The sequence below is a fragment of the Phyllobates terribilis genome, unplaced genomic scaffold (assembly GCF_046119375.1).
Source record: "Phyllobates terribilis strain yellow unplaced genomic scaffold, ASM4611937v1 Scaffold_3__8_contigs__length_932513732, whole genome shotgun sequence".
Taxonomy (NCBI): Eukaryota; Metazoa; Chordata; class Amphibia; order Anura; family Dendrobatidae; genus Phyllobates; species Phyllobates terribilis.
In genome coordinates this window covers 658,850,483-658,864,114 of record NW_027362763.1, presented here as the reverse complement: position 1 = coordinate 658,864,114, position 13,632 = coordinate 658,850,483, and the positions used below count along the sequence as shown (strand labels likewise).

Below are 13,632 nucleotides of genomic sequence, written 5' to 3'. Positions count from 1 at the left end.
GCACATGGACGTATACAATGGAAATCAACATATTTGGCAAACATCCATTGTTCAAAGCCCCTGCGTCTTTTTCTTTCCAAGCTAGCAGACAATAAATTGCAGTAAATATCAATTCAAGTGTCAATATTCAGGGTTATACAAATAATATTTTGTGCTTCTTGACCAACCAAAGAAAAACACATAAATTCAAAAGTCAACATAGAGATAATACCATATTTCTCCTGGCCTACTGAATTTACGTCTGGATAATTAAGAGTAAATGCTGTGTTGTCACAGTAGAGTTACAATGTATGTTGGGAAAAGCTCCTAACATACACTATAGGCTTAGTACAGACTCCTGGAGCACAGAGTCTAAGAGAAAGCATAAAACTTCTAATCTGTCACAAGGAGAATGTCACTGATAAATCAGGTCCATCGTTAGACTGCCGTGGTTGCTCTTACACGGTCTATTGGACAGGACTAGTAAATGTCCGCTGGTTCTCCAGGACTTTATTGTAACCTCTGCGTTAGTGATCTCACGTTAAAGGGGTTGCCCGGTATTGTGCTAAAAGTTTGCAGTCGTTCCATCACCGCCCCGAATCCTCACGTCATGTGCACTGCATACTGTCCGGAATTTCTGGTGTCAAAGGCAAGAGACTCTGCGATTTACCTATTTCCGGACACATTCAGACAAGACGTGTGCAGCCCCTCTCAATTCATTTGTATGGAGCGAGGTCGTTCATGTCTAGCGCTTTTCACAAAAGACCAGAGAAACGTTTTAAGTAATGATCCAGATTTGCTCCCACAATTATTCAGCTGGATCCACAATATGGAGGGGGCTGACGTTCTTATGTGACGGGGCTCATTTGTGATTAAATCCATGGGACTGGCGGAGAGGTCCGTACAATATAGATCGCTCCGTCAGCAGAAGAGTAATTGTAAAGCTCCTGGAAATCCGTTATGGGCAGTTTGTAGATCTGTCAGATGCGGCCGGCCGTAGTTCATGTGTCACATTTCCAAGCATCACTGTTATTTTATACAGACTGTAAAATCCAGCACAGTAATCATGAAGGATCACCGGCTTTTATAATTATGTGTACTGTCATCAATGACTCTTATCACTAATGGCGTTAATTTGCCAGCACATTGTGCCCAGACTGGCGGTCAGTATAATGCAGTGTGGGAGGGTTGTCAGAGTACTTATGGCGCTGGTAATAGACTCGTTGTCTGTCAGAGTCAAGTGCGGCAGGTAATGGAGCGGCGCTATTTCTGTTCTATCAAGTGTTTATCATCTGTTAGCAGAATAAATAAAGAGTGACAGCCTTTATTATGCTCATTCCTTCCCTAAAAACAAGAGGCCACAAAACTTTTGCTACCGGGACCCCTGGAGAACAAAAAAAGACTATTGCAGAGTGAATGCCACAAACCATGACCTAAAATGGATCTGTCCTTTCTAATTAAATGGGTAAAATTTCAAAACGCTCATAAACCCATGGAGGGATTATTAATGTTATAGTTTAAAGCTCATTGCCTTAGTTACCGTCCACCCAGCAATCTTATCAGAGGTGGTTGGCTTCCAAGGCAAGGAGCACACTTACAAGCTGTTGAAGTGTGTTGTATCCGGCCAGCCTCAGCGCCACTCTGATGCTACAGAGAACGGAGCTGCCTCTGCTAGAAGCATCAGAGCAGGGAGTTTGGGCCAGTGGTTCAGCCATTTCACTGGCCCAATCTGTCAATCATCCCGTGTGCACTTCCCCTGGAAGCAGGAACAAGGTGAGCTCCTGAAGAGAGGATCTCGAGAGAACCCCTTTAAGTATTAAGCCTCATATGATACCTACTAAAATAATCTGAGTAACCTTACAGTACCCCAGAGGAAAGGGTCTGGTCTGTTTATCTTAATAGTGGAGGGTCTCTGCTTAGGACACCTGTCCACATCTATTAACTCTATAGGGAATAAATTTGCTAAAAAAGATACTTGAAAAAAAACCTAGGCTTTGGGATAAATTCATCGCAATTTCCAGACTGGTTGCAATTTCCCCTGATCTGAAGAAACAGCCACAAAATCTGCATATAAGGCTGTAAGTTCAGTTCGCCGGCCCAAAAATCCTAGTCTGTATTTGGACTATGAAATGTGAAGCTGCAGAAATATTCTCAAACTTTGACATAACTTCTAGATTCTTTATGTGTGAATGTGGCTGTAACATACCTGGCGGCGTCCTTGCATGGTGGTCCATCTCCCACTGTGCAAGAGCGCGCACTTGATCTCCAGTCCAGAATGTCTCTCTGGCTTCCCTCCTTGCTGTCTGTCTGTTTCTGCTGCTTAAGGGCGGCGCCCGATCTCTTCCTGCTTTTTGTACCTGCTGTGGGTCACACCCCTTGTGCGTCCTCAGCCTATTGCTGTCTGTCACCTGGTATATAGCTCAGCTGCTCCCATCTATCCCTGCCTGAGCATAGTGTTTCATTCAGTGTGTGCTTGCACTCTGAAGGTGCCAGGTCCCGTTCTTTGTCTCCTGCCTTGCGGTATCAGTTCCCGTGTCTGAACTGAGTCCTGTCTATGTCTCCTGCCTTGCGGTATCAGTTCCCGTGTCTGAACTGAGTCCTGTCTTTGTCTCCTGCCTTGCGGTATCAGTTCCCGTGTCTGAACTGAGTCCTGTCTATCTCTCCTGCCTTGCGGTATCAGTTCCCGTGTCTGTACTGTGTCCTATCTGTGTACCTTAACCTGCAGTCTGTACTCGTTCCTTGCCTGTTCGTTCCGCCTTCCTGAAGGCTGTATTTCCAGGCCAGTCTGAACACGCTCCTTGCCTGTTCGTCCTGCCTCTCTGGGGGCCGTATTCCCAGACCCGCTCCTGTATCCCGCTGCAGTGTCGGTCTCCTCCGTACACTCAGTTCCTGTCTGAACTCTCTCCTATCCTTTACCTGTTTTGCCTCTATGTCCGTTCCATTCCTTTTTCTGCAGAGTCTGAACTTGTACCTAACTCCTGCTCGTTGTCACTGTACTTCCGTTTGTGAGTTTGTGGTCCACTCGCTACTTCTCTGCAAGTACCCTGTGGGTATCTGGTTCTGCCTTTCCCTTTAGGTCTGTTCCGTGTGAACAGAGCCCTGTTCCCACCGCGTCTGCGGTTTTCGCTTTGCTCAGCTCTGTCCGCCGCGTCTGCGGTTTTAGCTTTGCTCAGCTCTGTCCGCCGCGTCTGCGGTTTTCGCTTTGCTCAGCTCTGTTCGCCGCGTCTGCGGTTTTCGCTTTGCTCTGCTCTGTCCGCCCCGTCTGCGGTTTTCGCTTTGCTCTGCTCTGTCCGCCCCGTCTGCGGTTTTCGCTTTGCTCTGCTCTGTCCGCCCCGTCTGCGGTTTTCGCTTTGCTCTGCTCTGTCCGCCCCGTCTGCGGTTTTCGCTTTGCTCTGCTCTGTCTGCCCCGTCTGCGGTTTTCGCTTTGCTCTGCTCTGTCCGCCCCGTCTGCGGTTTTCGCTTTGCTCAGCTCTGTCCGCCGCGTCTGCGGTTTTCGCTTTGCTCAGCTCTGTCCGCCGCGTCTGCGGTTTTAGCTTTGCTCAGCTCTGTCCGCCGCGTCTGCGGTTTTCGCTTTGCTCAGCTCTGTTCGCCGCGTCTGCGGTTTTCGCTTTGCTCTGCTCTGTCCGCCCGGTCTGCGGTTTTCGCTTTGCTCTGCTCTGTCCGCCCCGTCTGCGGTTTTCGCTTTGCTCTGCTCTGTCCGCCCCGTCTGCGGTTTTCGCTTTGCTCTGCTCTGTCCGCCCCGTCTGCGGTTTTCGCTTTGCTCTGCTCTGTCCGCCCCGTCTGCGGTTTTCGCTTTGCTCTGCTCTGTCCGCCCCGTCTGCGGTTTTCGCTTTGCTCAGCTCTGTCCGCCGCGTCTGCGGTTTTCGCTTTGCTCAGCTCTGTCCGCCGCGTCTGCGGTTTTCGCTTTGCTCAGCTCTGTCCGCCGCGTCTGCGGTTTTCGCTTTGCTCAGCTCTGTCCGCCGCGTCTGCGGTTTTCGCTTTGCTCAGCTCTGTCCGCCACGTCTGCGGTTTTCGCTTTGCTCAGCTCTGTCCGCCGCGTCTGCGGTTTTCGCTTTGCTCAGCTCTGTCTGCCGCGTCTGCGGTTTTCGCTTTGCTCAGCTCTGTCCGCCGCGTCTGCGGTTTTCGCTTTGCTCAGCTCTGTCCGCCGCGTCTGCGGTTTTCGCTTTGCTCAGCTCTGTCCGCCGCGTCTGCGGTTTTCGCTTTGCTCAGCTCTGTCCACCGCGTCTGCGGTTTTCGCTTTGCTCAGCTCTGTCCACCGCGTCTGCGGTTTTCGCTTTGCTCAGCTCTGTCCACCGCGTCTGCGGTTTCGAATTTGTCTCCCAGTCTGTACTGGACCCTACCCAGCCTGTGCTCTAGTCTGCCTGTTCCTGTATTCCCCGGTGTGGGTCAACAGCCGTGTCCGGAGTCTGACCTGGAGTAGACCCTGGTTCCTCTGCTCGATTCCTCCCTGGTGCACTGGCGTCGTATGCCGTCGTGCGACCTTGGTCGGATCGGGCAGATACTTAGTTACGCCCCTCCAGGCACTCTCCGGTTCATGGCACAGTGGAATCACTACATAAAAACGCACACGCCAGTCAGTCCGGGCGTGTGCATAACAGCATGCTCAGGCCATGGTTCCCGTTGAGCCCCACGGCCTTCGCTCTCTGAGAAGTTTTCCAGCGAATACATGCATTAAAAATAAATAAATAAAAAAATTTTTTTCTCAGCTGAGTTCCAGGCGAATTACGCACCCGTCCAGATGGATCTATCTGCTCTCGTTCCTGCGGATCCGCCACGTTACTATGGGGATCCAAGACAAAGTCGTGCATTTGTGGAGCAATGCATGCTACACTTCCAGTTCTACCCTCTATGTTTTCCCACCGATCGGGTTAAGGTGGCATTCATTATGTCTTACCTGGCGGGTGATGCCTTGGAATGGATCAACCCCCTATATGAAACACAGGATCCGATCCTCCTGGACCTAATGGCCTTCCTGGTGGCCTTTCTAATGGTCTTCGATGATCCTAACCCGGAGGCTCCTGCTGAAGCTTCACCTCCCAATATCCCGGAGCAGCCCCGATGGGTAATGTGTGTGGGTAGCGCAATAGTCCTCCAGCCCAATGAGACTAATGCCCACCCAGAATCCTCACAGGGTGACTACGCTTCCCGGAAGACTTCTCCCAACCTCAAGAGGCAGTCCAGACGTGCTAGACGTAGAGGCAAGCCGTCACGCCAGGGTCTGTCCTCCCTGAGACCTCCTGACCCCAACCTTGAAGTCCCTACTGAAGCTTCATCTCCCTGTATCCCGCAGAAGCCCCAACGGGTAATGTGCGTGGGTAGTGCACCGGTTCTCCTGCCCGAAGAGACTTCTGCCCATCCAGACTCCACACAGGAGAACTTCCTGCACCCGGCATCAGATGCTTCACCCACTTTAACCGGTGTGCATGTCCAAGGATGCTCCAAAGCTGTGGTTACCTCTGAGTCTGTGCACCTCTACCACCTGGCGGAGGACCCCCTGTTGCCTCCTGAATCCTCCGGGATACCACTCGATGACAAATGGAGAGAGACTTCTCTACACTCGGTACTCGATACTTTGTCCGCTTCGTCCTGTGAGCCTGACAATGGGTACCCCAAAGTGGTAGTTACCCCCGAGTCTCTACACCCCTCCGACCAGGCGGAGGACCTCCAGTTGTCTCCAGAACCCTTCGGGGTGCTACCTGGTAGCGAAAGGACAGAGACTCTCCTATACTTTGTACCTGATACCTCGCTCGCTTCGTCCAGTGAGTCCAACCTAGTGTACTCCGAAGCAGAGGTTACTCCCGAGTCTCTACACCCCTCCGACCAGGCGGAGGACCTCCAGTCGTCTCCAGAACCCTACGGGGTGCTACCTGGTAGCGAAAGGACAGAGACTCTCCTATACTCTGTACCTGATACCTCGCTCGCTTCGTCCAGTGAGTCCAACCTAGTGTACTCCGAAGCAGAGGTCACTCCCGAGTCTCTACACCCCTCCGACCAGGCAGAGGACCTCCAGTTGTCTCCAGAACCCTACGGGGTGCCACCTGGTGGTGAATGGACAGAGACTTTCCTATATCCTGGATCTGATACCTCGCCTGCTTCGTTCAGTGAGTTCGACCTTGTGTACTCTGAAGCAGAGGTTACCCATGAGTCTCTACACTCCTCTGACCAGGCGGAGTACCCCCAGTTGTCTCCAGAACCCTTTGGGGTGCCACCTGGTGGTGAATGGACAGAGACTTTCCTATACTCGGTACCCGATACCTCGCCTGCTTCCTCCAGTGAGTCCGACCTAGTGTACTCTGAAGCAGATGTTTTCTCTGAGCCTCTGCACTCTTCTGACCCGGCGGAGGACCTCCAGTTGTTTCCTGAATTCTCCGGGGTACCACCAGATAACAAAGAGACAGTGACTTTTCCTCATTATGTACCTGATAACCCGTCTATTTCTTCCTGTGAGCTTGACAAGATGTACCTCGAAGCAGAGATTACCCCCAAGTCTCTGTCCCCCTCCAACCCGGTGAAGGACTTCCAGTTGTCTCCTGTACCCTCTGGGGTGCCACCTGAAAATATGTGGAGAGAGACTTCCTTGTGTGCTGTTCCTGGTACTCCACCCGTTTCGTCTGTTGCCAAGGATGGCTGGATAGGAGGTAGCATCCTAGCTAACCAGATGACATCAATTTTTCCTGTGGACTGTGGAAGTGATCTCCTTGAAGTGAACGACTGGTCCTCGAATTCCCTGCGGAAGATTCTGGCAGGCCTGAAGAAGAGGGGGCGTAAGGGGGGGGGTACTGTAACATACCTGGCGGCGTCCTTGCATGGTGGTCCATCTCCCACTGTGCAAGAGCGCGCACTTGATCTCCAGTCCAGAATGTCTCTCTGGCTTCCCTCCTTGCTGTCTGTTTGTCTGTTTCTGCTGCTTAAGGGCGGCGCCCGATCTCTTCCTGTTTTTTGTACCTGCTGTGGGTCACACCCCTTGTGCGTCCTCAGCCTATTGCTGTCTGTCACCTGGTATATAGCTCAGCTGCTCCCATCTATCCCTGCCTGAGCATAGTGTTTCATTCAGTGTGTGCTTGCACTCTGAAGGTGCCAGGTCCCGTTCTTTGTCTCCTGCCTTGCGGTATCAGTTCCCGTGTCTGAACTGAGTCCTGTCTATGTCTCCTGCCTTGCGGTATCAGTTCCCGTGTCTGAACTGAGTCCTGTCTTTGTCTCCTGCCTTGCGGTATCAGTTCCCGTGTCTGAACTGAGTCCTGTCTATCTCTCCTGCCTTGCGGTATCAGTTCCCGTGTCTGTACTGTGTCCTATCTGTGTACCTTAACCTGCAGTCTGTACTCGTTCCTTGCCTGTTCGTTCCGCCTTCCTGGAGGCTGTATTTCCAGGCCAGTCTGAACACGCTCCTTGCCTGTTCGTCCTGCCTCTCTGGGGGCCGTATTCCCAGACCCGCTCCTGTATCCCGCTGCAGTGTCGGTCTCCTCCGTACACTCAGATCCTGTCTGAACTCTCTCCTATCCTTTACCTGTTTTGCCTCTATGTCCATTCCATTCCTTTTTCTGCAGAGTCTGAACTCGTACCTAACTCCTGCTCGTTGTCACTGTACTTCCGTTTGTGAGTTTGTGGTCCACTCGCTACTTCTCTGCAAGTACCCTGTGGGTATCTGGTTCTGCCTTTCCCTTCTAGTCTGTTCCGTGTGAACAGAGCCCTGTTCCCACCGCGTCTGCGGTTTTCGTTTTGCTCAGCTCTGTCCGCCGCGTCTGCGGTTTTCGCTTTGCTCAGCTCTGTTCGCCGCGTCTGCAGCTTTCGCTTTGCTCTGCTCTGTCCGCCCCGTCTGCAGTTTTCACTTTGCTCTGCTCTGTCCGCCCCGTCTGCGGTTTTCGCTTTGCTCTGCTCTGTCCGCCCCGTCTGCGGTTTTCGCTTTGCTCTGCTCTGTCCGCCCCGTCTGCGGTTTTCGCTTTGCTCTGCTCTGTCCGCCCCGTCTGCGGTTTTCGCTTTGCTCTGCTCTGTCCGCCCCGTCTGCGGTTTTCGCTTTGCTCAGCTCTGTCCGCCGCGTCTGCGGTTTTCGCTTTGCTCAGCTCTGTCCGCCGCGTCTGCGGTTTTCGCTTTGCTCAGCTCTGTCCGCCGCGTCTGCGGTTTTCGCTTTGCTCAGCTCTGTCCGCCGCGTCTGCGGTTTTCGCTTTGCTCAGCTCTGTCCGCCGCGTCTGCGGTTTTCGCTTTGCTCAGCTCTGTCCACCGCGTCTGCGGTTTTCGCTTTGCTCAGCTCTGTCTACCGTGTCTGCGGTTTCGAATTTGTCTCCCAGTCTGTACTGGACCCTACCCAGCCTGTGCTCTAGTCTGCCTGTTCCTGTATTCCCCGGTGTGGGTCAACAGCCGTGTCCGGAGTCTGACCTGGAGTAGACCCTGGTTCCTCTGCTCGATTCCTCCCTGGTGCACTGGCGTCGTATGCCGTCGTGCGACCTTGGTCGGATCGGGCAGATACTTAGTTACGCCCCTCCAGGCACTCTCCGGTTCATGGCACAGTGGAATCACTACATAAACACGCACACGCCAGTCAGTCCGGGCGTGTGCATAAAAGCATGCTCAGGCCATGGTTCCCGTTGAGCCCCACGGCCTTCGCTCTCTGAGAAGTTTTCCAGCGAATACATGCATTAAAAATAAATAAATTTTTATTTTTTTTTTCTCAGCTGAGTTCCAGGCGAATTACGCACCCGTCCAGATGGATCTATCTGCTCTCGTTCCTGCGGATCCGCCACGTTACTATGGGGATCCAAGACAAAGTCGTGCATTTGTGGAGCAATGCATGCTACACTTCCAGTTCTACCCTCTATGTTTTCCCACCGATCGGGTTAAGGTGGCATTCATTATGTCTTACCTGGCGGGTGATGCCTTGGAATGGATCAACCCCCTATATGAAACACAGGATCCGATCCTCCTGGACCTAATGGCCTTCCTGGTGGCCTTTCTAATGGTCTTCGATGATCCTAACCCGGAGGCTCCTGCTGAAGCTTCACCTCCCAATATCCCGGAGCAGCCCCGATGGGTAATGTGTGTGGGTAGCGCAATAGTCCTCCAGCCCAATGAGACTACTGCCCACCCAGAATCCTCACAGGGTGACTACGCTTCCCGGAAGACTTCTCCCAACCTCAAGAGGCAGTCCAGACGTGCTAGACGTAGAGGCAAGCCGTCACGCCAGGGTCTGTCCTCCCTGAGACCTCCTGACCCCAACCTTGAAGTCCCTACTGAAGCTTCATCTCCCTGTATCCCGCAGAAGCCCCAACGGGTAATGTGCGTGGGTAGTGCACCGGTTCTCCTGCCCGAAGAGACTTCTGCCCATCCAGACTCCACACAGGAGAACTTCCTGCACCCGGCATCAGATGCTTCACCCACTTTAACCGGTGTGCATGTCCAAGGATGCTCCAAAGCTGTGGTTACCTCTGAGTCTGTGCACCTCTACCACCTGGCGGAGGACCCCCTGTTGCCTCCTGAATCCTCCGGGATACCACTCGATGACAAATGGAGAGAGACTTCTCTACACTCTGTACTCGATACTTTGTCCGCTTCGTCCTGTGAGCCTGACAATGGGTACCCCAAAGTGGTAGTTACCCCCGAGTCTCTACACCCCTCCGACCAGGCGGAGGACCTCCAGTTGTCTCCAGAACCCTTCGGGGTGCTACCTGGTAGCGAAAGGACAGAGACTCTCCTATACTTTGTACCTGATACCTCGCTCGCTTCGTCCAGTGAGTCCAACCTAGTGTACTCCGAAGCAGAGGTTACTCCCGAGTCTCTACACCCCTCCGACCAGGCGGAGGACCTCCAGTCGTCTCCAGAACCCTACGGGGTGCTACCTGGTAGCGAAAGGACAGAGACTCTCCTATACTCTGTACCTGATACCTCGCTCGCTTCGTCCAGTGAGTCCAACCTAGTGTACTCCGAAGCAGAGGTCACTCCCGAGTCTCTACACCCCTCCGACCAAGCAGAGGACCTCCAGTTGTCTCCAGAACCCTACGGGGTGCCACCTGGTGGTGAATGGACAGAGACTTTCCTATATCCTGGATCTGATACCTCGCCTGCTTCGTTCAGTGAGTTCGACCTTGTGTACTCTGAAGCAGAGGTTACCCATGAGTCTCTACACTCCTCTGACCAGGCGGAGTACCCCCAGTTGTCTCCAGAACCCTTTGGGGTGCCACCTGGTGGTGAATGGACAGAGACTTTCCTATACTCGGTACCCGATACCTCGCCTGCTTCCTCCAGTGAGTCCGACCTAGTGTACTCTGAAGCAGATGTTTTCTCTGAGCCTCTGCACTCTTCTGACCCGGCGGAGGACCTCCAGTTGTTTCCTGAATTCTCCGGGGTAACACCAGATAACAAAGAGACAGTGACTTTTCCTCATTATGTACCTGATAACCCGTCTATTTCTTCCTGTGAGCTTGACAAGATGTACCTCGAAGCAGAGATTACCCCCAAGTCTCTGTCCCCCTCCAACCCGGTGAAGGACTTCCAGTTGTCTCCTGTACCCTCTGGGGTGCCACCTGAAAATATGTGGAGAGAGACTTCCTTGTGTGCTGTTCCTGGTACTCCACCCGTTTCGTCTGTTGCCAAGGATGGCTGGATAGGAGGTAGCATCCTAGCTAACCAGATGAGATCAATTTTTCCTGTGGACTGTGGAAGTGATCTACTTGAAGTGAACGACTGGTCCTCGAATTCCCTGCGGAAGATTCTGGCAGGCCTGAAGAAGAGGGGGCGTAAGGGGGGGGGTACTGTAACATACTTGGCGGCGTCCTTGCATGGTGGTCCATCTCCCACTGTGCAAGAGCGCGCATTTGATCTCCAGTCCAGAATGTCTCTCTGGCTTCCCTCCTTGCTGTCTGTTTGTCTGTTTCTGCTGCTTAAGGGCGGCGCCCGATCTCTTCCTGCTTTTTGTACCTGCTGTGGGTCACACCCCTTGTGCGTCCTCAGCCTATTGCTGTCTGTCACCTGGTATATAGCTCAGCTGCTCCCATCTATCCCTGCCTGAGCATAGTGTTTCATTCAGTGTGTGCTTGCACTCTGAAGGTGCCAGGTCCCGTTCTTTGTCTCCTGCCTTGCGGTATCAGTTCCCGTGTCTGAACTGAGTCCTGTCTATGTCTCCTGCCTTGCGGTATCAGTTCCCGTGTCTGAACTGAGTCCTGTCTTTGTCTCCTGCCTTGCGGTATCAGTTCCCGTGTCTGAACTGAGTCCTGTCTATCTCTCCTGCCTTGCGGTATCAGTTCCCGTGTCTGTACTGTGTCCTATCTGTGTACCTTAACCTGCAGTCTGTACTCGTTCCTTGCCTGTTCGTTCCGCCTTCCTGGAGGCTGTATTTCCAGGCCAGTCTGAACACGCTCCTTGCCTGTTCGTCCTGCCTCTCTGGGGGCCGTATTCCCAGACCCGCTCCTGTATCCCGCTGCAGTGTCGGTCTCCTCCGTACACTCAGTTCCTGTCTGAACTCTCTCCTATCCTTTACCTGTTTTGCCTCTATGTCCGTTCCATTCCTTTTTCTGCAGAGTCTGAACTCGTACCTAACTCCTGCTCGTTGTCACTGTACTTCCGTTTGTGAGTTTGTGGTCCACTCGCTACTTCTCTGCAAGTACCCTGTGGGTATCTGGTTCTGCCTTTCCCTTCTAGTCTGTTCCGTGTGAACAGAGCCCTGTTCCCACCGCGTCTGCGGTTTTCGTTTTGCTCAGCTCTGTCCGCCGCGTCTGCGGTTTTCGCTTTGCTCAGCTCTGTTCGCCGCGTCTGCGGTTTTCGCTTTGCTCAGCTCTGTCCGCCGCGTCTGCGGTTTTCGCTTTGCTCTGCTCTGTCCGGCCCGTCTGCGGTTTTCGCTATGCTCTGCTCTGTCCGCCCCGTCTGCGGTTTTCGCTTTGCTCTGCTCTGTCCGCCCCGTCTGCGGTTTTCGCTTTGCTCAGCTCTGTCCGCCGCGTCTGCGGTTTTCGCTTTGCTCATCTCTGTCCGCCGCGTCTGCGGTTTTCGCTTTGCTCAGCTCTGTCCGCCGCGTCCGCGGTTTTCGCTTTGCTCAGCTCTGTCCGCCGCGTCTGCGGTTTTCGCTTTGCTCAGCTCTGTCCGCCGCGTCTGCGGTTTTCGCTTTGCTCAGCTCTGTCCGCCCCGTCTGCGGTTTTTGCTTTGCTCTGCTCTGTCCGCCGCGTCTGCGGTTTTCGCTTTGCTCTGCTCTGTCCGCCTCGTCTGCGGTTTTCGCTTTGCTCTGCTCTGTCCGCCGCGTCTGCGGTTTTCGCTTTGCTCAGCTCTGTCCGCCGCGTCTGCGGTTTTCGCTTTGCTCAGCTCTGTCCGCCGCGTCTGCGGTTTTCGCTTTGCTCAGCTCTGTCCGCCGCGTCTGCGGTTTTCGCTTTGCTCAGCTCTGTCCGCCGCGTCTGCGGTTTTAGCTTTGCTCAGCTCTGTCCGCCGCGTCTGCGGTTTTCGCTTTGCTCAGCTCTGTCCGCCGCGTCTGCGGTTTTCGCTTTGCTCAGCTCTGTCTACCGCGTCTGCGGTTTCGAATTTGTCTCCCAGTCTGTACTGGACCCTACCCAGCCTGTGCTCTAGTCTGCCTGTTCCTGTATTCCCCGGTGTGGGTCAACAGCCGTGTCCGGAGTCTGACCTGGAGTAGACCCTGGTTCCTCTGCTCGGTTCCTCCCTGGTGCACTGGCGTCGTATGCCGTCGTGCGACCTTGGTCGGATCGGGCAGATACTTAGTTACGCCCCTCCAGGCACTCTCCGGTTCATGGCACAGTGGAATCCCTACATAAACACGCACACGCCAGTCAGTCCGGGCGTGTGCATAACAGCGGCCTTGAGTTATATTCAGTTTATGCAAAAAAAAAGCCGCCATTGTCAGGGTCTCTAGGGTCCTCTGGAGAGCAGCATGTAGGAGAATGTGCAAAATGAGCATTATGTAAAAACTGAAGCAGCTGCCATGGTCAGGGTCTCTAGGGTCCTCTGGAGAGCAGCATGTAGGAGAATGTGCAAAATGAGCCCTCTGCTACAAGTATCAGCTACATTCCGATTTGCCAATTGTTTTACGTTTCCATCATTCCTCTGCTCCGTGATCACCATTCCTCCATCAGTGGTCAGCGAGTTTTTATTCCAGGGGGCTGATTGACGTGTTCAGACAGATCACCACATTCCAGGATCCCCCCCCCTAATATTACACAATGTATTACAATATATAACGAAATACCTGAGCCGTGAGCTCTGAAAACTGAGATAATTTGCTCAGTTCCACGAGATTGAGCCAGGTCGTGTCAAGGATCCACTTGAAAGGCTTTGGAGGAGAAGATTTCAGGTCAAGAGCTGCTCCACCTACAAAGTGAATCACAACAGGACGCTTTAGAATTGAGGCAAACAGAAAAAAGCCAAAGTATCGTCCACCATCCGCCGTGAGAACTGACGACAGTTAGAAGAAAATCATATGATAGGGAATTATAGATGCGGCAGTTCTTCGTTTTGCCGATTACGCTTAACAGGAATATATATACAGTGGGTACAGAAAGTATTCAGACCCCTTTACATTTTTCACACTTTGTTTCATTGCAGCCATTTGGTAAATTCTAAAAAGTTCATTTTTTTCTCATTAAAGTCCACTCTGCACCCCATCTTGACTGAAAAAAAAACAAAAATGTAGAAATTTTTGCAAATTTATTAAAAAAGAAAAACTGAAATATC

The 13,632-nt window shown here is 52.8% G+C and overlaps 1 protein-coding gene across 1 annotated transcript in view; it reads right to left on the bottom strand.

The window, feature by feature from the left end:
• LOC141258594 (dynein axonemal heavy chain 8-like) overlaps positions 1 to 13,632 on the bottom strand; it is a 415,976-nt gene that overhangs the window by 61,896 nt on the left and 340,448 nt on the right. The window contains exon 74 of the mRNA XM_073673563.1: positions 13,148 to 13,269. Within this exon, the coding sequence (XP_073529664.1) occupies positions 13,148 to 13,269 (122 nt within the window). The remainder of the gene's footprint in view (positions 1 to 13,147; positions 13,270 to 13,632) is intronic.